The 21317-nt window shown below is 42.0% G+C and overlaps 1 protein-coding gene across 2 annotated transcripts in view; it reads left to right on the top strand.

Annotated features, from left to right (window-relative positions):
- The window catches only part of BCKDK (branched chain keto acid dehydrogenase kinase), a 74864-nt gene that overhangs the window by 41964 nt on the left and 11583 nt on the right, over positions 1 to 21317 (top strand). For both annotated transcript variants that reach the window (XM_070726791.1, XM_070726792.1), the window contains 5 exons: positions 1573 to 1641; positions 11023 to 11133; positions 15072 to 15119; positions 16503 to 16622; positions 19428 to 19526. In XM_070726791.1, the coding sequence (XP_070582892.1) occupies positions 1573 to 1641; positions 11023 to 11133; positions 15072 to 15119; positions 16503 to 16622; positions 19428 to 19526 (447 nt within the window). The remainder of the gene's footprint in view (positions 1 to 1572; positions 1642 to 11022; positions 11134 to 15071; positions 15120 to 16502; positions 16623 to 19427; positions 19527 to 21317) is intronic.

Here is a 21317-nt window from a genome sequence, read left to right as displayed (position 1 = left end):
TCTGGGCAAAAAAACTCACGTTGAGTCTGTTTTGGGTCATATACGACCCAGACCAAAAAGATTTTTTTAAGGTACTTAAATTTGGTCTTTTTGAAAACTGTTTTCACTGGGAAACTAGTTTGAACGTTTCTGAACACAATGATATCAAAATTGAACTGAAAAAAATGATGCTTATATTTTTATTTTGATCAAAAAGCCCCCCCCCCATTTTTTGAGCATTTTGTGTCAGTTTATATTTTTTTAGGCTACAAATCTCTAAGGAATTTCCCCCCAAAAGTTTTGATATACTAAATTGAAAATTCCTGATAATAAGAAAAATAGAAATGAACTGAAAAATGATGCTTATTTGTTTATTTTGCTCACAGTTGGGCCACCCCCTCAGCCTTGCTGTGTGCCATTATTTTCACTTTTTATATAAATTTGGCTAGAAATATTGGGAATATCCTTTTGAAAAGCAAGCACATGATAGCCAGACAACTAATTTTATGAAAGAAATCCATTTTACTAAAAACAAGTATGTAATTTTGAAATTAACAGCATAATTTGTATATAAATTGAAATAATTGAACACAGCGGTGGGGACTTTTGTGTGCAAAATAAACAAATAAGCATCAATGTTTTCAGTTCAATTTTCATTTCATTATGTTCAGAAATGTTCAAACTGGTAATTCAATGCCAAAGTTATTGAAAATATTTGGAATTAGGGGCCTAGAAAAATTTATAAAGTGACATGTTTGAAAAAATGGGGGGGGGGATTTTATGAGCAAAATAAACAAATAAGCATCATTTTTTTCAGTTCAATTTTTATATCATTATGTTCAGAAATGTTCAAACTCGTAATTCCACTCCAAATTTAGTAAAATTGTATGTACATTGTTTGCAGGCAAAACTATCTATAAATTGAAAACAATTTCCCAAAAACGGGGGGACAGGCTTTTATGAGCAAAATAAAAATATAAGCATTAATTCTTTCATTTCAATTTTCATTTCATTGTGTGCAGAAATGTTCAAACTAGTTTCCAAGTGAAAAAAGTTTTCAAAAAGACCAAATACAAGTACCTAAAATGAACAATTTTTGGCCCGAGTCAAATAGACCAGGGAACAGTACAAGTGTATAGTAACGTTTGACAGAACACAAGGGTTAAAACATATTTCAGACAGCTCTAGGCAGCTCCCAAACAAGTTTTTTTTAAAAAAAACACACATATAAAATTGTTTTTAAAACTATAAAATACAATCAATTTTTTAAAAAAAATCACAAAAAACTTTGCGTCAATCCATCTTAACTTACCATAATGCCTTGCTACCAAAGAGAATCACTGACAAAACTTTTGAACTACAGCAGGGGGTCCCCAAATGTGGCCTCTTTAAGGTTTGTGGATTACTACTGAGAATTCCTCAGCCAGCCATGTTGGCTAGGGAATTCTGGGAGTTGAAGTCCACAAGTCGTAAAGAAGCCACATTTGGAGAACCCTGGGCAGGGTATAATGATTTTTTGTTGTTATGGGATGCTGTGGCACCGTGGGGGAACCTCTAGAGATTTGTGAACATGCCTTTTTGTTCTCTTTACAGCCCTCTGTGAGGTTGACGCCCACCACCATGTTATATTCTGGACGTTCTCAGGATGGTAGTCACCTTTTGGTAAGTGTGAGTTTACCTCCATGTTGTTACTTTCCAAATATCAAAACCTGCCTTTCATCCTTTCCCTTCTCTGCTTGGAATTATGGGGTTTATTGCTGCCCCAGGAGCTGTTCCACACATTGAGTAATCTTGGTTTGTGGCAGGGGTGGGCAATTAATTTTGCCGTGGGGCCGCATGAGAAATTGGGATGGTTTTAGAGGGGCGGACTAATATAATTAACTCAGTTCTACCCAATACTGTAAAGACCCAGACCCTGGCCTGACCTAAACACCAAGACTCACTCTATAGACCCCTAATTGTTTGCTTTATGGCAACACGGTGCACCACAGTGTTTGCGTGGTTTCTGTGCTCGGGCCGCTCTTGGTAGGAGGTCGGGGTCTGCACCAGTGGAAGGATGAAAGAGCTCACCGTGTCTGTCGGGACTCCTCCAGTTCCTGCTTTTTTCATGATTCATCAGGAAAGCAGGAACCAGAGAAGTCCCAGCAGACGCGGTGAGCTCCTTCATCCTTGCCCCGGAGTGGATCCCGACCTCCGCGGGCGGGTCACAGACAGCCGCACTTTGCCCAGGTCTGGTTTGTGGGCTAACTCTTTAAGAGCAAGGTCTCTTTCACAAAGCTGGATCCAAGATTGTATACCTAATAGGTGTGACCTAGAAAAGCTGCATCATATGATTCTGTTATGCGCCTAGAATAGAAACATGGGGTTTTTTTCAGGTTTCACAATCTAGTACATGGAAAACCTGTTGATAAAGAAGGAGCCCCTGATTGAAAATTGCCTCCCTTATAGCAAGTTTAGTTTCTCATTCTGTTTCTTATGTTTGGGTTTCATATGTGTGTGTGAGTATTGCGTGTACACACATACATATATGAAGCCCAAACCTAAGAAATATATATGTTGCATGTGTGTAAGTGTGTATATACATATACATACATACCTATGCATATACATACATACATACATACATACATACATACATACATACATACATATACACTGCTCAAAAAAATAAAGGGAACACTTAAAAAACAGAATATAACTTCAACTAAATCAAACTTCTATGAAATCAAACTGTCCACTTAGGAAGCAACTCTGATTGACAGTCAATCACATGCTGTTGTGAAAATGGATTAGTTGTGCAAATGAAATATTCAATGATCTAGGATGTGTTATTTGAGTGTTCCCTTTATTTTTTTGAGCAGTGTGTGTGTGTGTGTGTGTGTGTGTGTGTGTGTGTAACATATTTTGCTGATAATGAAAAGGAAGGGAGACTACTATACATCTATTTCGGGCTTATTTGCCTTCATCAGGTAGCCAAACCCTTACTGGGTTTGAACCTGGGGCCTCTGCCTTGTAAAGCAGAGACTTTAGCCATTAGACTACAGGTTCATCTCCTGTATCAGCTTGCACCAGGGAAGGGTTATGTGTGATTTTTTTTTGTGGAGTCACCCTGGTATATTGAAGGAGCATCACAACTTCTTTTTGCCTCTCGGCCCCACCAGGGACCATATTCCAAGGCAGATAAGCTTTATAGTTTGTCAGCTATAAAAATTAACTGCCTTGGATAGCCCCTGGAGGGAAAAAGGAAGCAGTATGCTCCCTCCTGTATTTGGGTTTACCAGGGTGATTCGACAGAAAGAGAAAAAAAATTGTAACATATTTTTGCTGATAAGTGAAAAGGAAGGGAGACTAGTATAAATCTATTTTATTATGCTCTCATCAGCTAGCCATACCATTACTGGGATTTGAACCTGCAGACCTCTGCCTTGCAAGGCAGTGGTTTTACGCTCTAGACCACAGGCGCATGGTTTAAATTAAAATGTCTTACCTTGGCAACTTTAAGGCCTGTGGACCTCAACTCCCAGAATTCCCCAGTCAGCATGAAGAATCCTGGGAGTTGAAGTCCACAAGTCTTACAGTTGCTAAAGTTAAACATTTGTGATTTAAACCTATTTGGTGCAACCGAATGCCTCTTTTTCTTAAATATGAACTTTATTATCTCTCTCCTCTCCCTTCTATTGTATGTCTTCTGCAGCATTAAGGTAGAGAAAAGACACCCAAAACCTCATTGCCCCTCACCCAAATCTTTAGAATTTAGGCATCATCAGGGCACATGCAAAACTAATTCTGGGTTTAAGGCAGAAGGCGTTTGAAAATAAGACATGTAACTACAGTAACCAGCCAGCCAAGAACTGGGCTTGGCTGAGGGCCCTCAGGGCAAAAGTGGAGTTACGTCTATGCTTGTAAGCTTAGCCTTCTGTCCTTTGAGACAGATAAGCTGTTTCTGAACAACACTGAATGACCGAAGAGTTCAGAAGGAATTGGGCGGCTTATAAACTGCAAAACTCAATCAATCCATCAATGAATCCTCTTATTTTCCCCATAACAACAACCCTATGAGGTGGATTGGGCTGGAGAGAGATGCTGACTGAAAATCCCCAGCAGGCCTCATGCCTAAAACCTAAGACTAGAATTCGCTGGCGCCTTAACCGCTAAACTGTCCAGTTTTGTTTGAATTGAAAATAAAAATCATATACAAATGTTCACATTTTGAGAATCATATATTGAATCATAACATCATAGACTCATAGGGCTGGAAAAGAACCTTGTAGGCCTTCTACTCCAATAACCCCCTGCCCAAGATAGGAGTCCTAATACGGTATACCAGTGATGGCGAACCTTTTTTTGCTTGGTTGCCAAAAGGGTGCACACACGATAAATACACCTGTGTGCCCAAACCCATAATACAATGCTCTCCCTCGGCGCATGCGCACACAACCCCCCCGCACGCATGCTGCCCCCCATGCAGGCGTGCAGGCCTCACTGAAGCCTTTGGATGTCCGGTAGGCCTGTTGGGCCATTTTTCATCCTCCCCAGGCTTCAGGTAGGCCTCTGGAGCCTATGAATGGCAAAAAACGGGCCCAACAGGCCTAAGTTCATTTCTGAACTTCCAGTAGGCCCGTTGGGCCATTTTTCACCATCCACAGAGGCCTTCCTGAAGCCTGGAGAGGGTGAAAATGGTCTCTCAGCTCTTTGTGTGCCCTCAGATATAGTTCCGTGTGCCACACATGCCATAGGTATGCCATCACGGCCTTCTACACTTAAATGTTTCTCCGCACACTTACCAGTAGCTGTAATTTTTAAAAAACAACCTGAAAATGTTCTTCAAGCCCATTTGAGTGACAGATGTAGTTCTGTGCCCCACTGAAAAAACTCCTTGTCGTGCTAATAACAAGTCTAGCAGGTATGCAAACGGTCAACACTGCACAGTAACATTGCTGGCATTCCTGTAGTGCTGAAACCCTTACCTTCCTCTAATGAATATTAATCATAGCTTTTAAAAATTTGTTCCTTTGGATTTGAAGTTTCCTTTGAATTGCCTGCCTGCCTGCCTGCTTTCCTTCCTTCTTTTCTCTCCCTCCCTTCTTCCCTCCCTCCTTTCCTTCCTTCCTTCCTTCCTTCCTTCTTACTTTACTTTTTACTTTACCATATTTTTCCCAGTATAAATCGCACCTTCCCCCCCAAAAGAAACTGAAAATTTGGGTGCACCTTATACTCCGAATGTAGCTTTTATTAAGCTTTTTTTTTTAGCTCTAGCGGGTGCTAACTCAATCTCCATGATTTGCTAGCTTAGCAATCTTCCCTTTGCCTGCTTCTTTCATTGCTTCTCCCTCCAATAATCAGCTGAGCCTTTTTTCAGCCTAAGGAGCTGCCAACCAGTAAAGGTGCTTTGCTATCAAGCGACCTTCCCTTTGCCTGATTTTCTCACTGTTTCTCTCTGAAGAGAGAAGTGGTGTTTTAGAAACTGTTTTTTATCCCCAACCAGGGGATTAAAACCAATTTTGTGTTGTTGTTTTTTTGTTGTTGTCGTTGTAAAAAAAAAAAAACATAGACCAAATACAAACTAGATCTTCTGTCTGAGTTCAATTCCTCTGATATCTATCTATAATCTACTAACAATGTAACATTCAACCATCCTCAATATACACACTCACAACCATAACATTATAATTTTAAAATATGTCGTTAAACTACATATGCCTGCTATACCGCAGGTATCACCCCTTTCCCCACCAAAACCCATCTTATCTTATCTAACCATACTAATATATTGCTAAGTAAATCTATAGATACGAAACCATAAAACATTACAAATTTAAGTACAACATGAAAATGTACCGTTAAATGTTTAAAACTGATATATAATTGTTGTGATTCCGTCTGAAGCCCCTCAGGGAACGGCTGATCCTCTGCCGGCTTCCTGCTCAGAGGGGGAGGATGAGGAACAGGAGGTTCAGGCAGACGGGGAGGAGGAATCTCAGGCTGAGGGAGAGGGAGGACAGCCAGAGTCCCCCGAGGGGGAGCTCTCCCCAGCAAGCAGCCTGGATTCCTTAGATGAAAATGCACAAGCAATATTCGATCTCCGGCAGAGAAGAGAAACACAACTAAGGGGACAATTAGCCAGGTACTTTCAGCACTAAAGAGGCAACAACTGGGTTTGGGGTGGTGCTCTCTGGAAAGGCTGAAAAGGCAGACCCACCCTTCCTGGCTTGTGGAGTATTATCTTTGGGAGTCCTGGGACCTGGCTGTGATCTTTGGCGTCTTGGAATTCTGGTTTGTGACTTTGAATACTGAAACCTTGGGGGGAAAAGGTGTGGGTCTTATTCTCTACAGTGGTGGGTGTGCCAGCAAGAAGTCTGCTGTATTGTCTGGCCATCAGGACTCTGCTGTGAAGTCTCATAGCCTGCCTGTTGGGAAGAACAGGTTTTTCTCTGTGTTTATTTTTCAAACTATAAAGTGCTTTTGCTTTTACCAGCGTGTCTGGCTGCTTTTTCCAGTTGGTGTTGAAGTCTGGGGGCACCCAGACAGAACAATAGTAAGTTAAATATCTTATGCTGAAATGTGTCTATTGTTCTGTATCGCCCTTACTTTTTGTATCCCTATTTCCCCCCCTTTTCTTTTTCTTCTTTTCTTAAAAAACCAATAAACTTTTTTTCTTTTTAAAAAAAAGCAATTTTGTGGGCTCAAAATCAACAAACTAATGTGCTGAAGCTGACCAGACTAAAGCCTAGCTAGATGAATACTTGATAGGTAGATTTTGTCGCCAGGCATGGGGGGACTGATTCCCCCCCCCCCCTGCTGATTGCACTTGAGAATGGTATGATTGTGTAGTACTGATTGCTTTTTAATATTAAGGGATTTTAACTTCAGTTTTATTAATATTAGGTTTGTACCACTGTTTATTGTATTTTATTATTGTTGTGAACCGCCCCGAGTCCTTAGAGAGGGGCGGCATACAAATTATTATTATTATTATTATTATTATTATTATTATTATGTCAATACAACACAGCAAACGAGATCACTATGCTGGATTTCGTATTTCATCATCTGTTGGGCACTTCCCAAGCACCTACGACTGCGTGATGTAGCGGCAAATTATGTTTGCCGATCCCAGTAAAGCAGCCTTTTGCAATTGACAGATGGAGATTTTGTCAATTCCGATGGTTTTCAAATGTCCGCTGAGATCCTTTGGTACTGCGCCCAGCGTGCCAAGTACCACTGGGACCACTTTCGCTGGCTTATGCCAGAGTCGTTGCAGCTCGATTTTTAGATCTTTTTATTTCACTAATTTCTCTAGCTGCTTCTCCTCAATTCTGCTGTCCCCTGGGATTGCGATGTCGATGATCCATACTTTCTTTTTCTCCATTATTATTATTATTATTATTATTATTATTATTCCTTATTTTCCTTATTTAAGACTGCCCCCACCCTCCTCGCCTTACGTAAACTCCTGAAAACCCACTTATGTCACCAAGCATGGAAGAATTGATAGATGCTTAGCTGTTGAAGCTTGGTTTATGTATGGTGTCTTTGGGTTGTATGATTGTTTTTTAAGAAGGGTTTTTAAAAATGTTTTAATATTGGGTTTGTATATGATGCTTTTACATGTTGTGAGCCGCTCCAAGTCCTCGGAGAGGGGCGGCATACAAATCTAATAAATTATTATTATTATTATTATTATTATTATTATTACCGGTGTGCTATGTGTGCAGCTTCCCTTCTCCTGCACACACACACACACACACACACACACCCCATCAGGTTTTGTTTTTTTTTGCTTCTGCACATGCACAGGAAGCAAAATCTTGTGAGGGGATGCAGGAGAGAGATAGAGAGAAAGTCTTGGGTGACTTTTTTGGCTTCCACGCATGCACAGAAGCAAAAAACCCACTGAAATCTCACACATGTACGTGTTCGTTCACAAGAGGTTGCTTCCTGCCTTTTCTGGCCCTGTTTCCTCCCAGGAGATTCCTAGAGAGGCCCCACAGAGGCGTCTCCCTGCCTTTTCCGGCTCTGTTTCCTCCCAGGAGATTCCTAGAGAGGCCCCACAGAGGCTTCTCCCTGCCTTTTCCAGCCTTGTTTCCTCCCAGGAGATTCCTAGAGAGGCCCCATAGAGGCTTCTCCCTGCCTTTTCCGACCTTGTTTCCTCCCAGGAGATTCCTAGAGAGGCCCCACAAAGGATTCTCCATGCCTTTTCCGGCCTTGTTTCCTCCCAGGAGATTCCTAGAGAGACCCCACAGAGGCTTCTCCCTGCCTTTTCCAGCCTTGTTTCCTCCCAGGAGATTCCTAGAGAGGCCCCATAGAGGCTTCTCCCTGCCTTTTCCGACCTTGTTTCCTCCCAGGAGATTCCTAGAGAGGCCCCACAAAGGATTCTCCATGCCTTTTCCGGCCTTGTTTCCTCCCAGGAGATTCCTAGAGAGGCCCCACAGAGGCTTGTCCCTGCCTTTTCCAGCCTTGTTTCCTCCCAGGAGATTCCTAGAGAGGCCCCATAGAGGCTTCTCCCTGCCTTTTCCGACCTTGTTTCCTCCCAGGAGATTCCTAGAGAGGCCCCACAAAGGATTCTCCATGCCTTTTCCGGCCTTGTTTCCTCCCAGGAGATTCCTAGAGAGGCCCCACAGAGGCTTCTCCCTGCCTTTTCCAGCCTTGTTTCCTCCCAGGAGATTCCTAGAGAGGCCCCATAGAGGCTTCTCCCTGCCTTTTCCGACCTTGTTTCCTCCCAGGAGATTCCTAGAGAGGCCCCACAAAGGATTCTCCATGCCTTTTCCGGCCTTGTTTCCTCCCAGGAGATTCCTAGAGAGGCCCCACAGAGGCTTGTCCCTGCCTTTTCCGGTTACAGTTTTGGAGGCTCGGGTTTGCAAGTAGAAAATGGTTCTTAAGAAGAGGCAAATAAATCTTGAACACCCGGTTCTTATCTAGAAAAGTTTGTAAGTACAGGCGCTCTTAGATAGAGGTACCACTGTACTATTTCCATTGTAGTATAGGGGTCACAAAGCATGAATTATGCTTATACACCTGACCGATTCCATATGTGGTCACTTTAAGCAAGCTCCTGTTATTTAATGTGGTTTGGCAGATTGAATTTCCAGGCAAACCCCTCCATCCAGGTAATAAATTTGGCCTGGCTCTGTCCAGTTTCAACAAGACTGTTGGACTTTAGATCAATCTTTATGATACTCTGTGGTGTTCCAGTTGAATTGAGTTACACCTTTGCCCAGGTTGGCTGGGGAAAATAGCAGAGGCAGCCCAATTGTATCCTTCCATGGAGAACATTCCTGTCAAGCTTTTTAAGTAGAGAGGATAATCCAATGAGTTTTAATACTAAAACTGTGCAGCTAGAGCAGAAAATCTTGAGACCTAAGATAGAAACTTTCCAAGCATCCATTATTAGTAAGTGCATTGAGTCTCTTTGAAGTTTTTGAATCTCATTAAGTTACCTATTTATTTGGTGCCCACTTTCTCAACCTTATGTCTTGACCCAACACCCTGAACATGACGAATCCTCGGGCGTGAACTCAAAGAGATTCCTTTATTAGGAGTGTTGGCAGCCCTGGCAAAAAGTTTTGTCTCCCAGGCTAACAGGCCCGTCTGCCTGGAAGATGAATAGTTGTCTGCCCCATGTATCCATGTCAGGGCCAGACTATCTACGGGTCCCGTCGACTAAGCAATGCAAGTTCCATTATTAGAGTTTTAAAGTTTTTTATTAATAGGATTTTTAGATTTCTACGTTTATACCGTCTTCTGTCGCACGAATTCTAGCAACCGATGAGGTCCCACAGAGTTGTCCTTCTCTGGGTCCTGTCGACTAAACAATGTCGTCTGGCAGGCCCCCAGGGGAAGAGCCTTCTCTGTGGCGGTCCCGGCCCTCTGGAATCAACTCTCCCCAGAGATTAGAACTGCCCCCACCCTCCTTGTCTTTCGTAAATTGCTTAAGATCCACCTATATCGCCAGGCATGGGGGAATTGAGATACAAACCCCCCCACCCCCCGGCTTATATAGTTTATGTATGGTATGCTTGTGTTGTATGGTTTTAATGATGGGTTTTAGATGTTTTTTAAATATTAGATTTGTTATATTGTTATTATTATTATTATTATTATTATTATTATTATTATTATTATTTAGATTTGTATGCCGCCCCTCTCCGAAGACTTGGAGCGGCTATTGTTGTTGTGAGCCACCCCAAGTCTGCGGAGAGGGGCAGCATACAAATCTAATAAATTATTATTATTATTATTATGATTATGATTATGATTATTATTTATTAATTAATTTATTTATTTATTATTATATGCTGTGAGCCGCCCCAAGTCCTCGGAGAAGGGCGGCATACAAATCTAATATATTATTATTATTTTTATTTTTATTTATTTATTTATTTATTATTACTATATGTTGTGAGCCGCCCGGAGTCCTCGGAGAGGGGCGGCATACAAATCCAATACAGTGATCCCTCGATTTTCGCGATCTCGATCTTCGCGAAACGCTATATCGCGATTTTTCAAAAAATATTAATTAAAAATATTTTCCCACCCGATGACGTCACTCTCTTCCTTTCTCATCTTTCTTTCTCTCTCTCTTTCTCTATCTTGCTTCTTCCTCTCTCACACTCTCTTCCTCCTTCTCTCTCTTTCTCTATCTCTCCCCCTCTTGCTCTCGAGCGGCGGGCGGGCAGCAGCGAGGAGCCGAAGATCGGGGTTTCCCCTTTGCGTGGGCAGCGGGGAAACCCCGATCTTCGGCTCCTCGCTGCTGCGGCGCTGCCGAACAGATCAGCTGCTGGGCGGCGGAAGGAACCTTCCCTGGGTCTTCCCAGGTGCGGAAGTAAAAACACCATCTGCGCATGCGCGGCCATGGAAAAAAGGGCACGCATGCGCAGATGGTGTTTTTACTTCCGCACCACTATATCGCGAAAAATCGATTATCGCAAGGGGTCTTGGAACGGAACCCATGCGATAATCGAGGGATCACTGTATATAAATAAACCAGCCAGAAAGGATGGAGCCTGCTGATTTACAATCTCCCTTTTTGTGTTTTGGCTGCAGAAAAGCTCCCGTTACCTACACCATGAGCTGCCGGTCCGTATTGCTCACCGCATCAAAGGGTTTCGGAGTCTCCCCTTCATCATTGGCTGCAACCCCACCATCCTCCATGTGGTAGGCACACCAAGGTCTGCGGGGAAGCATCGGAAAGAGATGACGATCTCAAGCAGGGAGAAGGACAAGGCCACGGAGGCTGTTGACGTTCTGATCATCCAAGCTGTGTCCTAATTGCTTCCTTCACATTATATAACCTCATCACCTGTGAGCAGCTGTTTCCCAAAGCAGCGGTACAGGCAGTCCTCGATTTACGACCAGAAAAAACAGGACCACAATTTTCATGGCTAAATAAGGCAGTTAGTTAAGTAACTTGTACACGTGGACTTTATTGCCATCATTAAGTCAATCACATGGTCATTAAACAAATCCAACTTCTCCCTTTGATTTTGCTTACGGGGAAGGTGGCACATGGTGGTTACATAAGCCCAGAATGCTGTAACCATTGTAAATGCATGCTGGTTGCCAAGCCCTCTAATTTTGGTCATGCGAATGGGGATGCTGCCAAGGTGCAAAGTGCAAGGACCAGTCATATCTCTGAACAGTCATTAAATGAATGGCTGTCTAGGGAGGTGATAAAGGTGCTTTTTCAGGAGGCAACTGGACGTCCTTGGGTTTTTGTTTTTGTTTTTTTGAAGATGTTTACCTTCTCATCAAGTTTAGCTCTCACAAGATAGTGGAGAATGGAAGGATTTATATATTACTCAAAAAGATAAAGGGAACACTCAAATAAGACATCCTAGATATGAATGAATGAAATATTCTCATGGAATACAGTGTTCCCTCGATTTTCACGGAGGGGTGCGTTCCGAGACTGCCCGCGAAAGTCGAATTTCCGCGAAGTAGAGATGCGGAAGTAAATACACTATTTTTGCCTATGAACAGTATCACAAGCCTTCTCTTAACACTTTAAACCCCTAAATTGCAAATTCCTATTCCCTTAGCAACCATTTAGATTATTACTCGCCATGTTTATTTATTAAAGTTTATTTTAAAAATCATTTATTAAAGGCGGATGAAAGTTTGGCGATGACATATGACGTCATCGGGTGGAAAAAACTGTGGTATGGGGGGGAAACCGCGAAGTGTTTTTTAATTAATATTTTTGAAAAACCGTGATATAGACTTCGCAAAGTTCAAACCCGCAAAAATCGAGGGAACACTGTACTTTGTTTTGGACAAAGTTGAATGTGCACTACAGCAGGTGAAATTGATTGTCCATCAGGGTTGCTTCCTAAGTGGACAGTTTGATTTCACAGAAGTTTGATTTACTTGGAGTTATATTGTGTTGTTTAAGTGTCCCCTTTATTTTTTTGAGCAGTGTATTTCTTGCAGATAGCTGGTCATTTCCATTTTTTTTTAGAGAGAGTCGTTGAGGTTACTTGGAGGTTTATCTTTGTTCTCAGGGTCAACTGAGCATTGCTCCTAGTTCCTGTAGTTTGCAAAGTCCAGTTTCCTCTTGAAAGAGCACCTTTGAGATAAATGAATAGTTGTAAGTCTAGGGCTATCTGTAATACAGACCAATAATGGGTTCCTACTGGTACGGTCGATGCTGTACCGCTAGCGAAAATTGAGCTGTGTGCGCAGATCTGCGTCTCCAGCATATGCGCACATCCGAGTAAGATTTTATTTATTTATTTATTCATTCATTCATTCAATTTCTATGTCGCCCTTCTCCTTAGACTCGGGGCGGCTTACAACATGTTAGCAATAGCACTTTTTAACAGAGCCAGCATATTGCCCCCACCATCCGGGTCCTCATTTTACCCACCTCGGAAGGATGGAAGGCTGAGTCAACCTTGAGCCGGGGATGAGATTTGAACCACTGACCTACAGATCTACAGTCAGCTTCAGTGACCTGCAGTACAGCACTCTACCTGCTGCACCACCCCGGCTCTTCTGCGCATGCGTAGGAACCAAAATTTCATGAAGGGGTGCATGTAGGAGCGAGATTTCAGTGATTCTTTTGCCTCTGGGCATCCACGGAAGCAAAACAATTCACCAAAATCTCACACGCACATCCCCTCGCAATATTTTCCTTCCTGTGCATGCTCAGAAGCAAAATCTCACTTGGACACACACACACGTGGCGGAGACATGGAACCTGATACAGACCCAAAGGGAATTTGCCTTCTGTGCATGGCAATTGGACTGGGGCAAAAACCAAGAAAGTGCAGTTGCCTCCTGAAAAAGCACCTTTGGGACAATCATAACGTGGATGACTGAGAATCTCTATAGATTTTTAGCTATTTAATTTGGGATGAACACCCTTTGAATGTTGTGGGAGAAGGAATGGATTTCCGAAGGAAAAATTGCAGGCTATAGAAACCAGCAGCCCTACTCAGGTGGCCCTGGGGACACAGATTGTTCTCCAAATGCTTCAATTATCCTCTAAAAGGATGCAAGCGACCAGCTGTCTGCAAGGAATATAAATCCTTCCATTCCACACTATCCATTCAGAACTGAAGAAGCTTCTTGGATGAGAAGCAAAACATCTTCAAAAGGGGAAAAAAATGAAGTCCAGTTCCCTCCTGAAAAAGTATATTTGGAACACCCATTACCTGGTTGACTGGGAATCTCTATAGACATCCAGGTCATAGTTGTCCTGAAGATGCTTTTTTACAAGAGGAAACTGAACTTAAAAAACCCAACCAACGGACAAACCAGGGGAAAGCCAGATTCACTTAATGACCACACGATTCTGTGATGGTTTGCTTAACAACCACGGCTAACACCTAAAATGGGTTTGACTCACTTAACAACTGCCTTGCTTAGCAATGGAAAATCTGGTTCCAATGGTGGTTGTAAGTCAGGGACGTATAGGGAACTTTAGAAACCAATGGCTCACAGCACAACCTATTTTAGAGGGTAAGATTTAGGGGAAATAAAAATACATAATCTAACTGTGGTAATAGTAAAAATGGTAGGAATACAGATCAAATATCCCCTTGTTTTCCCCAAAGGGAATTGATCTGAGTACGTTTTCCTTTAATATACTAGATTCTGTTTCCCGTAAGCAGTGGCTGAAAAAAGAAACTCTTCATCTGGCCACTGGCAAATTTTTAACTAGTTTACTAGTTGTCATGGCCTCATGACCTCATTTTCCCTCAGAAGCAGCATTATAATAGTAGAGGCTACTGTTTTATAGCAGCCCTGCAGTATAGGCCAGTAGATCAGTGATTTTCAACCTTTTTTGAGCTGTGGCACATTTTTTACATTTACAAAATCCTGAGGCACACCACCAACCAAAATGACACAAAATGACACTCGAACACAGTACATATTATACATATCGCCCTCTGCGGGGGCCTCTTATAAAAAGAAAAAGGTCAAATATCTATATACACCATCAGGATCGACATAACCAGCTGAGGCTGAGGCTTCATCTAGTGGTGGCAACATTTACCTCCAGTCCTGACCAGGATTAGAAATCGGGACCATGGGGAGGAGTAGCAGCTTCAGCTACTCGCCACAGCCACACAATGACAAGTGCACGGCTGCCCAAGTGGGGGCCTTCCTGGGTGTGGATGAGAGGTGGCCTGCTATTGGTTCATCACTAGTGGTTGGGATGAATCCTAGAAGGTGATTGGTTAGTGAGCGTTCTCTGTGCCTCCACTCTTCCTGTTGCTGATAGCTGGAGGGATTGTGAGGGGAGTGTTTATGTTCGGATGGTGGCGGGCTGGATAAATGACCTCCGTGGGGCGTATCCAGCATGCAGGCCGTAGTTTGGGGACCCATGTTTAATTTCCCCACGGCACACCTAACCATGTCTCACGGCACACTAGTGTGCCATTGCACACTGGTTGAAAAACATTGCAGTAGATGACCATCATTTTCTGAGCCCCCAATACATCCCACTATGGCTGTCTCTCCCCTCAGTTCTTCCCCCCCCCCCTAAAAATTTAATGGGAGACTGGAAATTTGGTGAGTGCATATTGCCTGGTTTTGTTGATGGTCCTTTCACTTCACTCATCCCTGTCTTTTTTTTCTATTTTCAGCATGAGCTTTACATTCGAGCTTTCCAGAAACTGAGTGAATTTCCCCCAGTAAGTATTGTTGGAAACAAAAAGGTTTATTTTTGTCATTGTGAGACTCATATAAGTTCTTCGGCTTATCAACCCCTTCATGAAGTTTCAGATTTTTCATTGACTCGCCCTCCAACATTTATTATATGAAAATAATTTAATAATTATTACTTTAATCAACAATCCACCCTTCTTCTGTATTGCCAGTACTACAATGACATTCGCCATGAATTGATTATACAGTATATCTTTTATTTAAATTTCCAAGGAACATCGATAATTTTTATCTGCACTGTCTGTGAAATAATCACGACAAAAGTGTTTCTCTAAAAATAGCCAAATTTTACTACATGATGTGTAAGTTTTGCCCCAGATGATTGCTAATAGATTTTATTGATAGGGGATAGTTTTGTGTAGCTCATTTTATTGATTGTATTTGTATTGTTCCATGACCAAAATAAAGAATTGTTTGCCTATTTTAATTAATAGTACAGTGGTACCTCATGATACGAACTTAATTGGTTCCAGGAGGAGGTTCGTAAGGTGAAAAGTTCGTAAGACGAAACAATGTTTCCCATAGGAATCAATGTAAAAGCAAATAATGCATGCAAATCCTTCAGGAAAATCCCAAACTTTAGAAGGGAGACGAACAGAGGGCAGTGAGGAGCAGCTAAAGGGGGCGGGTGGAAGAAGCAAGGCTAGGCTAAAGGGTGAGTGGGAAGGAAGAAAGGCAAGGGGGGCGCCCTCCCTTTTCTTTCTTCAAAAGACACCCTTTCAGTGCCTGTGCAAGCACGCTGTTCTCTGCAAAATCTTTCCTACTCCAAGCAGCCCCTCCATTTTCTTTCTTCAAAAGACACCCTTCCAGTGCCTCTGCAAGCACGCTGTTCTCTGCAAAGTCTTTCCCCCTCCAAGCCGCCCCTCCCTTTTCTTTCTTCAAAAAAGGGGGGGAAAAGAAACCCCTTCATCCCAGCAGCAGCGGCTTGGGTCCGTAAGGTGAAAATAGTTTGGAAGAAGAGGCAAAAAAATCTTAAACACCGGGTTCGTATCTTGAAAAGTTCGTTAGAAGAGGCGTTCGTAAGATGAGGTACCACTGTACTTAATAATAGTAGTTCTACTGTTATGACTACTAATACTAACAATAACAATAATATTGGATCCTTGGACTCAGCATTGCCCACTTTGGAGAATCCTGTCCTAGAGCCATGAGAAGAAACAATATCTATATATCAAAATAGACCAAAAAAAAGATGCTCAAAGTTGCTTGAGAGTGATACAAGCAACACATAAATCTAAATAAATAAAATAAATGACTGATTAAAATGAATTGTTATTAGACTACCCAATTCAGGATCCCCAATTCCCTTATTAAATGCTTTTCCTCCATCTTTTCTTCTGTGTTAAAAGATCAAAGACCAAGAATCAGAGGCCCAGTACTGTAAACTTGTCCGACAGCTCCTGGATGATCACAAGGATGTTGTCACGTTGCTAGCAGAAGGCTTGCGGGAATGTCGCAAGCACATCCAGGTAACTGGTGAAGCTCTTTGTCCAAGCTGTGAGGCCGTTGTGCAGCAACCAAAGAACTCGTTGGCTGAAGGCCTGTTAACATATTTTGAGAGGGATGGATCGTGATCGTTGTCATGGTTTCAGGAGATCGTCAGCAGGTGGCTTCTCTGTTATCAATGAAGAGACCACTCTCCTTCTGAGGTGATGGGAAAGGCGTTTGGAAGAAATTCTAAAAATCTTTGCCCCCCTCATGAAAACAGATGTAAATAGAATAGAAAATGGAAATGGAATATAGAATAGAATAGAATAGAAAATGGAATCTGAATAATAAATAGAAATGGGATAAGAATAGGAATAAGAATAGAAATAGGTGCCTGGAGGCTGTTGGGGTCTGGATGGGTGTCAACAGACTCAAACTCAACCCTGATAAGACGGAGTGGCTGTGGGTTCTGCCTCCCAGGGACAATTCTACCTGTCTCTCCATCACCCTGGGAGGGGGGAACCACTGACCCCCTCAGAGAGGGTCCGCAACTTGGGCGTCCTCCTCGATCCATAGCTCACATTAGAGAACCATCTTTCAGCTGTGGCGAGGGGGGCGTTTGCCCAGATTCGCTTGGTGCAGTTGTGGCCCTATTTGGACTGGGAATCACTGCTCGCAGTCACTCATCACCTCGAGGCTCGACTACTGTAACGCTCTCTACATGTGGCTACCTTTGAAAAGTGTTCGGAAACTTCAGATCGTGCAGAATGCAGCTGCGAGAGCAATCATGGCCTTCCCTAGGTATGCCCATGTTACACCAACACTCCGCAGTCTGCATTGGTTGCCGATCAGTTTCCGGTCACAATTCAAAGTGTTGGTTATGACCTATAAAGCCCTTCATGGCATCGGAGCAGAATATCTCCGGGACCGTCTTCTGCCGCACGAATCCCAGCGACCAGTTAGGTCTCACAGAGAGGGCCTTCTCCGGGTCCCGTCGACTAAACAATGTCATTTGGCGGGACCCAGGGGAAGAGCCTTCTTTGTGGCGGCCCCGACCCTCTGGAACCAACTGCCCCCAGAGATCAGAATTGCCCCCACCCTCCTCGCCTTTCGCAAGCTCCTTAAAACCCACCTCTGTCGTCAGGCATGGGGGAATTGAGATATCCCTCTCCCCCTAGGCCTATACAATTTATGCATGGTATGTTTGTGTGTATGTTTGGTTTTAATAAGGGTTTTTTAGTTATTAAATATTAGATTTGTTATATGCTGTTTTACTATTGTTGTTAGCCGTCCCGAAAGAAAGAAAGAAAGAAAGAAAGAAAGAAAGAAAGAAAGAAAATAGGAAAAGGAAAAAGAAATAAAAAAGTAGAATAGAACAGAATAGAATAGAATAATAGAAATTATGGAATGAAATGGAAGGGAACAGAATAGAAAATATGGAATGGAATAGAAATAGAATAGAACAGAAATAGAAATAATAGAACTAGAACTAAAACAAAACTTTGGAGATCTTCTACTTCACCCCATCCTGCTCAAGCAGGAGTCCCTACATAATTTGAGACAAGTGACTCTCAGTCTCTTTTTAAAAACCTCCAGTGGTGAAACACCCACGATTCCTGAAGGCAAAGCTGTTCCACTAATTAATTGTCCTCACAGCTAGGAAGTTTCTCCTTAATTGCAGGTTGCTTCTCTCCCTGATTTATTTACTTCAAGTGGGAAACAGTTGGATTGATGGGATTCTTAGAAGCTTATCCAATAAATTGGATTTTCTTCTGGGTAAAAAGTTCACAAGAGATTTCCATGAGAACTGGGTTTGAAATCCCTGTCAGAGGGAGTTTGGATTTAATCATGATAAGAGATTAGAAGAATTACAAGAAATGTTTCTCAACCATAGCAGCTTTACAATTGATGGACTTCAACTCCTAGTTTAGTTCTGGGAATTGGAGTCCACCCATCATCAAGCTGCCAAGGTTGAAAAATATTTGGAGAGTAAATTTGTGAGGAGAGTGTATCTATCCAGGCCTCCCCAGGCTACAAAACCTTCCTAATTTCACTCCTGTCACTATAATCATGTGAACTGTGGTGTTAATTTTGGGGAAATGGATAAATAAATATTTATTTATTTATTTATTTAGATTTGTATGCCGCCCCTCTCCGCAGACTCGGGGCAGCTAACAACAATAGTGAAACAACATATAACAAATCTAATATTTAAAATAATTTTAAAAACCCTAATTTAAAAAACTAAACATACACACAAGCATACCATGCATAAATTGTATAGGCCTAGGGGGAAGGGCATATCTCAGTTCCCCCATGCCTGACGACAGAGGTGGGTTTTAAGGAGCTTGCGAAAGGCGAGGAGATTGGGGGCAATTCTGATCTCTGGGGGGAGTTGGTTCCAGAGGGTCGGGGCCGCCACAGAGAAGGCTCTTCCCCTGGATCCCGCCAAATGACATTGTTTAGTTGATGGGACCCGGAGAAGGCCAACTCTGTGGGACCTAACTGGTCGCTGGGAATCGTGCGGCAGAAGGCGGTCCCTGAGGTAATCTGGTCCGATGCCATGAAGGGCTTTATAGGTCATAACCAACACTTTGAATTGTGACCGGAAACAGATCGGCAACCAATGCAGACTGCGGAGTGTTGGTGTAACATGGGCATACTTAGGGAAGCCCATGATTGCTCTCGCCAATATGGCCAAGGCAGCTGATTCTTAGATCTCACTTAGATCTCACGTTTCAGTGTCATCTGCAGCCATTTAAAAGCAAATACCCTTCAAGGGGAAAAATGGGTGGGAAGGAAGGTTTTACTGTTGCTTTGAATCTCAGGAGCTTCTTTCTTTTCAGGATGAAAAAATGATCCGTTCCTTTCTGGACAAGACCCTCACTTCCCGCTTGGGCATCCGAATGCTGGCTACTCATCACCTTGCCTTGCATGAGGACAAAGTACAAATTTTCTTGAGTTGAATTGAGATTTTATGAGCAGGAAAATTAGATCAGGAGTCAGAACTTCCCTGTTAGTAAGCTAATGTGATTTAATTCAGATTGTCGAGGACTCTGAAGCTGTTCTCCCCACATACAAACCAGCATTGTGTCTCACGCCCACAATAGATTTCTTTCAATCAGGATCAGGGGGAAAAGAAACCTTTAATCTAGTACTGGCTACAAACACGGGGCTTTCCTTTTTTGTGTGTGTGATTTAACTTTTTTATTAATTTATCAGTGTATAAAATACAAAAAAAACCACGGAAAAGTAGGAAGAGGGCAGGGAAAAAGAAGGAATATAGTGGAGTGAGACTGACTTCTGACTCTGTTTAACGTAGTAGAAGGTAACAATATCACAACCGCAACTTTTTGCTTTTACGCAACAATATGTATATGCCATTTCCATAACAATAAGCCTGCCTAGTTTACAAAAACAATAAAAGTTTCATTAGTATCCCCCCCCCCCCCCCCAAAATTCAAATATAAAATCCAGAAGCAATTTCAAAATAGAGACAAAATTAAATATACTCTCTTATTTGGATAAAATAATCAGTTTAGCCATCTCTGCATCTCTTTGCTGGGGCTTTCCTATTCAATCAGAATCCCTCCAAGGTTTGTTTGTTTTTTTAAAATCAATCCTTGTGAACTGTCAAAAAGATTTTTTTTCATAAGACAACTGAAGTTTGTTTTTCTTTGAAGATGTTTCACTTCTCATTCAAGAAGTTTCTTCAGTTCTTCAGTTGGCAGCACCTAACCAAACTTGATTGATCTTGGCAGCTAAACCAGCTTGGATGGAAGGAAGGCCACTAAGAAATCTTAGGGCTATAGGCCAAAACAAGAAGACAAAAACTGCTGGAAGAAGCAGTAGCAACTTAATAGCTAAGCAGTAGCAGTTTTGTATCGTTGCCAAGAATACCCAGATCAAGCCCAATTGACTCAAAGTTGCTTCCTTTTTAAAAAAATTCACGCCATTCAAACTTCTTGCAGTAAACTTGTCCTCAAAGTTCTACAAAGTTTCCATCCAGCAATGATATCTATTTACCTTCCCTAAATCTGTGCTATTTGCTATAATCCTTCCCCTGCTGTGGTTCCCAGACTATCGCAAATTAAATTTAAAATATTATTTTCCTGATTTGGAAATTTTCTTTGAACACCTCCAAAAACATTGCTAGCTATGAAAGGAATTTGCCATTGGCAGCACGGACAGATGTAGATTTTGAGAAGTACAGAAAACAAAATTGATTCTGAGGGCAATTTGAGAATAAGGAAGGAAAAAAAAGTGAAATTCCAAGTTCGTAGAAAAGCATGAAAAAGCAGAGAGAAAAGAGCAAAATAAGTAAGAAAAAAAATTGATGCCTTCCCCCCCATTGTTCCAAGCAGTTCTTACAACTTCTTCGATTATGTCCACTTTCCATTCTTTCTGTAGGAAAATTAATCCGTATTGTAATATTTTCTCGTAAGGACCCATCTTCTCCTCTTGCAGTTTTGTTTTTATTATTTATTTGTTTTACCTCTTTTCTTCATTTCCAATTCCATTTCCATTCTTGACAGTATATAATGATCTTTTTCATCACTAACTGATTCTTAGGCTTCATGAACAGTCGGATCAATTATTCCTTTAAATTTATATTCATTTCTTTGTTTTGTGTACTTATGAGTAGGACAATGTTAAATATTAAGCTGTGTATTTGTATTGTCTATTCTCTGTCATTTTAACTCATTTGTGCAGCTTCAAATGGCCCAATCACTGTT

This window comes from Erythrolamprus reginae, chromosome Z (genome assembly GCF_031021105.1).
Source record: "Erythrolamprus reginae isolate rEryReg1 chromosome Z, rEryReg1.hap1, whole genome shotgun sequence".
NCBI lineage: Eukaryota > Metazoa > Chordata > Lepidosauria > Squamata > Dipsadidae > Erythrolamprus > Erythrolamprus reginae.
Note: the sequence above shows the minus strand (reverse complement) of the source record. Positions and strands in the feature narration are given on the sequence as shown.